General features: G+C 34.4%; 1 protein-coding gene across 5 annotated transcripts in view; it reads right to left on the minus strand.

Annotated features, from left to right (window-relative positions):
- LOC113045878 (collagen alpha-1(XVIII) chain) overlaps positions 1 to 5,270 on the minus strand; it is a 43,622-nt gene extending 38,352 nt beyond the window's left edge. For 2 of the 5 annotated variants that reach the window (XM_026206594.1, XM_026206593.1), the window contains exons 1-2: positions 5,028 to 5,270; positions 4,865 to 4,935 (exon numbers count right to left, since the gene is read on the minus strand). In XM_026206594.1, the coding sequence (XP_026062379.1) occupies positions 4,865 to 4,935; positions 5,028 to 5,059 (103 nt within the window). In that variant the 5' untranslated portion in view covers positions 5,060 to 5,270. Of the gene's footprint in view, positions 1 to 4,864; positions 4,936 to 5,027 lie in introns of those variants that run through there. The other 3 variants (XM_026206596.1, XM_026206592.1, XM_026206597.1) reach the window with 2 other exon arrangements.
- Positions 5,271 to 6,000: the final 730 nt, after the last annotated feature.

A 6,000-nucleotide genomic window follows, 5' to 3' on the forward strand; every position in this document is an offset into this window, starting at 1 on the left:
GTGATAGGCTTGACTCCTGGGCGGAGAATGATAGGAATGTCCAGGCCCCCATGTTCTGTCCAGCCTCAATCATTCAATCACCCACCTGGAGGTCACAGTTGACTGACAATGGAAGAGGAGACTCCCAAAAGTAATTACAAACTGCATGGAGGACAGCTAGGCAAAGAATCTTCAGAGAAAGAGTACAAGTGCTCCACGAAAGGTTTTTTGGGGTGATTGTGGATTTAAAATAATGTTAAATAAACCATAGTAAATTAACATAATGTTTTGATATGGGAAACAGGGTTTGTGACTGACCAAGACTGATGTTAATACCAGGCTTAAACAGGTTTTAGAAGCGAGTGCACATCATTACATGACCAAACGTTTTGTCAAATGTGAAATGTATAACTGTCAATAACATTTGCAAAACACCAAGTTAAGGTCTGTATGCGTTTTTTAGTATTCATCATCCTTTACTATCAAAAGGCTTGCTACAGATGCAAAAACGCAGAAAATTTAACCTGATCTGAATTTTCAAAAGTTTGAGAGGCAGCGTGTAAACGTGATTGACACATTGTAAGGTATTTATTTTTTAACGTACGAAAATTTCAGACAAAAATTTTGGACTCAGTGTGCAATGACCTTTAATATTACAGTTGGTTTAAATGTGCCTGACTTTGGATATTTGTGGTTTATTGTGAGAGTAAAGAAAAATCCAATGAGATTTCACAACCAACTGAATTAACATCATTAGAGGAGCAGAGTACTGACTATAGAGAAACATACTTGTGGGTGCTGTGGAGGGTTACTTTCAAGAACCAAGCAATTGTGCCCTTGAACAATGCTCTTAACTTAAGGCTTCAGACAGACAGACAGACAATATATGGTTAGAGGAAAACCTTTATATAAATACATATATAAATAAATAACGATTCTTGAATTAGCAAATAATAATTATTATTAATAACAGTAACATCATCTACACAAAATAAATAAATAGTATAAGGCAGAATCTAAAAAAATTAATTTTAATTAAACAAGAATTATTTTTATAGATAAACAAACATATAATAATTATTAATGAAAATATATCATAATAATAAAAAATTATATATAATTGTATATGCTACAAATTGTATATGCTACAGAATTGCTTCAAATATATATACTGTATTTGTAGCAATTCTGCTCCCCACTGTGACTAAACCTACAAACACACTTGCAAAATCACATTATTATTAGACTCAAACAACTAAAGAATATACCACCGCCTGCTTATTTAGACTAATTAAATTATTTATTTACTTGGTGCTACTGAATGTACTCCTTATTGTGACTTTATATACAAACACACTTAGAAACTCACACTAACATGCATACCTTTCTTTTCATGGTGATTATAGTGTGTCCAGGACTGACTGTCTGTAGAAATTAGGTAATCAAGCACACTGTTGACAAGCCCTAGTTACTAGTTAGGTGACACAGAACGAAAACACAACAGTGGACAACGGCTGTCCATTCAGACCATTCTCAAACTCAGTGTGACCCTGGTCTGGTCTGGGGGGCTGGAGGGGCTGATGTGTTTTTTCCATGCTATTGGATTTTCCAATGTGTGTAATATATCACTGTAAGGCCTAAATGGATGTATTGTATATCAGAAAAACGGTGGAGCAGAACTTCCTGTACAACGATGATGTCACATTTAAGGTCAATGTGCTTTTCAGCATATTACAGTATCTGACTTGATGAATGAAACAAAGGACAGATGCAACTAACTCATCTTAGGTGATCTGGTCAACTGCAATGTTGTGTTAAGAAGGATCTAACCAGAGATTTTTATTTTGAGGAAAAAAACGGAGCCCACAGAGCAAAGCTTGAAATGCATAAGCCACAGACCACAACAATGATCACATATCAGTCAAAAATGGTAGATAAACAATAAAACTAAAAATTATATTTCACTTTCCACTTGAGTAAAAATGACACTTTCAATATGACGGCTTTGTTAAATGTAGAGTTCCCAGACAGGTGTTCTCACAGCAGGGAAGAGCTTGAAGGTATTAGACTAACGTTAGCATTTGATTAAAGCTGAATTTGATTAATGCTGAACATTAATTGGTTTTTGGGGGTTCCTTCCTCCCAATATGAAGAATTCAGAAATATAGTGACAACCGCAGAAAAAATGAATCCATAAATTAGTGCATCAAATACAAAGAAAATCACGCACAACTCGCCCCCCCCCCCAACATACAAATGACCATTTTTGCACCGCTTATAAAATCAGTAACAAGATAAAGTAACGTATGAGCAATGAGCAGTGCAGAAATGAATCACTGCAGCAGCTGAACCAGCTTTCACTTCAATAATCTCCCTAAAAGATGCAACTCTCATGCTGAAAAGAATATGGTAATTAGTGGGAAAATGTCTAGAGATCTGTTTATGTGTCACTCAGATCGCTGATGGAGCCTTCAGAGTGTCTGATCGCTCCTCAGACAGATTCAGTTCTGAAGCTGAGCTTCAAACACAACACATTAGATATTCAAAGTCTCTCCCAATTTTATAAATACAGAATATGAAACAACTCAACTTATCTTTAAGGGACATCAGTGTTATTTCAAAGGTAAAGAGAAAACAGTATTTGGCTATCAGTATAACTAAAAAAAGGTAGACAGTTCCTAACAAATATTATATTACTACTATATAACTACTTTTAACACTTTCATTATAAGGCAAATGGCATTGATCAGCCCATAGGCTACAATGAGACAAACTTCTTTGTTTTTGAACAAGAACTAAATAGGTTTCGGATAAAGGCTGCCAGAAGAGGAGAGCTAAACACTATTCAGCATAACCAGATGGGAAGAGAAATAGGTCAAATAAACCTGAATAAAATCCTGAACAGCATCTTAGCGTTCACTTACTTTCACTCACAAAATAATTGTACGATAAGCAGCTTATTTGAATATACTTTTTTTTCCAGATCATATCATATTTATATATTTTATATATAAATTTATCTCTCTCTCTCGCTCTCTCTATGTATATATATATATATATATATATATATATATATATATATATATATATTCATTTATACAATTAATTGCTCAAATTTAACAAGGAAATGCTGTTCTTTTGATCTTCCTGTTCATCAAAGAATCCTGAAACATGTAATATAAAAATACTTTTTAACAGCAGCGTATACTAATTATACTTTTTACATTAAAAGCTGTAAACATTACAGCCAGTTGATGATATGGACTAATATGACCAACCAATGAGTGTTCACAAAACAAGATACAAAGTTGGACTGATGGAGCTCTTCAGGTCAGTGGAGAGCATCTCAAGTTACATGGCTGTCTTGCTATTTGGATGATTGCCTTTTAAAGACAGTGAGCTCATTAACTAACCAGCAGAGAAAGGATATGAAGGATTGACTTTATTTGAACAGTTTATCCTTCAATTGTTGGCCACTCAAGACGTCTGAGCACATAATTGTGTTGAAAAATGCAGGCCGTGAAACTATTCCAAACTTTGCACAGCAATGTAAGCAGACACAACATTATTTCTAAAAGAGAGGTCGCCTGCCCGCTCCGATCTGTTCTGCTGGTGCCCACAAACAATGAACGACAACACTGGGCTCATCACACAACATGATGTTTACTGCATGTCACCTAATTCTGAATCTCTAGGCAGCCAGATCACACCTGATGACAAGCAGACACACTTTGCTCTTTATAAGGATGCTGTTCAATGGTTGGTAGAACAGATGCACTATAACCTCTGCAAGCGATTCCTTAGGACTGACACACAAAGTTCCTTTAAACCTACACACAAAACTCATAATACAAAGACAGTGTTTAGATAATCACAATGTCTAGGCCTGGAGGAGAGAACATTCGAATTTCACAGTGCATCTCTTCTACTCGTCCACTTATCAAAAATGTAATTTTGGGTTAAACAATCAAAAAGACCAACTTTATACCAAAAATAAAATAACTGAAAATTTTGCTTTATAATATCATTTGAATATTGGACAAATACCTGAAATAGACATCTATTTTTTCATCTGTTGTTAACCTAATTTGAGACTTGTTATAGCACTTATATATCATTGCTGTTTTTGTTGTTTTTGATTGCTTCCACTGTCCTCATCTGTAAGTCGCTTTGGATAAAAGCATCTAAATTGAAATCACATCAATAAAGTTATTCATCTCCAAGGTATTTTAAGATTATCTTAATCAAATTAGAAGTTTGCCAAGTGACCATAAGTGATCATGAGATCTACAAGTAAAGCCCTTCATTAAAGAATAAGAAAGGGTGGTTTCATTTTTATAAATCAGCAATATATCAAATCAAGCATGCATGGTGGCATACATACAGTACACGTCAGTCATCATCTTACCTGTATACAACTCTGTCATATTCTTTACAACATATAAATGCCCATTGGTAAATATATATATTTATACAGGTGTCAGATTTGCTGCTTTTCCTGTAAACATCTAGCATAATGGCACTAATATTTCCCCATTCACACATACAACTACTTTGTCAATAAAATTTAGAGAAGATATTGTAAAAAAAAAAAAAAAAAAAAAAAAAAAAAAAACCTGTTTAAATTTAAGTAAAATGTGGTATTGAATGTGACTAAATCAACCAAAATACCAACTGTACAGGATCAATTAAAGTTATAATTATATTGTATGGGTCACATCATCGAAATAGCTCCTAATATAACTGTACTGTAGGCTACTCACTTTTTAAATAGTTTTGCAAAATTCGTTTTGCATTTCAGTACAACCCTGTGGCGTACATCATGTCAATACAATAATAATAGTTGACTTAAAAGTGTTTTAAATATTTAAAAGCATTCACCTACCTTCCATCACATGAAGCGCAGATGAGCGATAAATCAAGGCGAGATGCGCACCGACGAGCCACGACAGGAGCCTAAACCAATGCAGTGATGTAAAACTCAGATACACTACAACATATGAATAACTGATGGCATGATGAATTATCTGTTCATCCCATTCACTTACCAAAGTTTCATTTTCCTCAGCAGTCTGGGCATAAGATTAGCGGAATATAAAACGTGGATATCAACACTTCCTCCAGAGTGTTGTCTGTGTGTCCTCTCTCACTTCTCTCCTCCTGACTGACTCTCCAGTCTCTCACTTCAGACTGACTGAACAAAGACTGCCTCAGTCTCAGCACTAAACAGCGCTACAGACTGCTGAAATCCGACCCCGAAAAATCTCTGAGAAACGACGATCTCCACTCTTTCAAATCCGTTTTAGTGCAGTGACCCCATAAACAGCTCGGCTGTTCAATCCCTCAACAAGTATGTTTTTTTTTTTGTCTCTTTTTATCGTCATTGGCTGTGAGTTACAGCACAAGCCGGGGTTGCCTACGAATTCTCTTATGTTGTACTGTTATTTATTGAGACGAAATTTGAATTATGTTGTATTCTTGTAAAAAACACGAAGTTTTCTTGCATTCAAAAGAAAGAAAGAAAGAAATTTTATAGTGAAGTATTATTTCCGTTTTTCTGTTAAAATAAATGTTTTCTATTTTAATATATTTCTAGATGTTTTGTAGATGGCAAAACTTATCAGCAGTCTATCTATCTATCTATCTATCTATCTATCTATCTATCTATCTATCTATCTATCTATCTATCTATCTATCTATCTATCTATCTATCTATCTATCTATCTATCTATCTATCTATCTATCTATCTATAAATCTCGTAAATAAAACTACAACCAAAAATCCACTGGAATGGGAACCAATGGTTTAAAAATAATTAACTTCCAGGTAAATTTGAGGACTGTTAACTGATATTAATATAATATTCAGAAAATACTGGGGCACCATGATCAGATTTAGCAAGCTTAACGTTTGTGTTCACCTTTTACATCTCCCATTTTGATTTATGAACGTTAATATTACTGTCAACATGCAAGAACAAATAACCAAGGATATGTAAACAGTCCTATCAATCCAATTGT

This window comes from Carassius auratus, chromosome 27 (genome assembly GCF_003368295.1).
Source record: "Carassius auratus strain Wakin chromosome 27, ASM336829v1, whole genome shotgun sequence".
In the NCBI taxonomy this organism is placed as follows: Eukaryota; Metazoa; Chordata; class Actinopteri; order Cypriniformes; family Cyprinidae; genus Carassius; species Carassius auratus.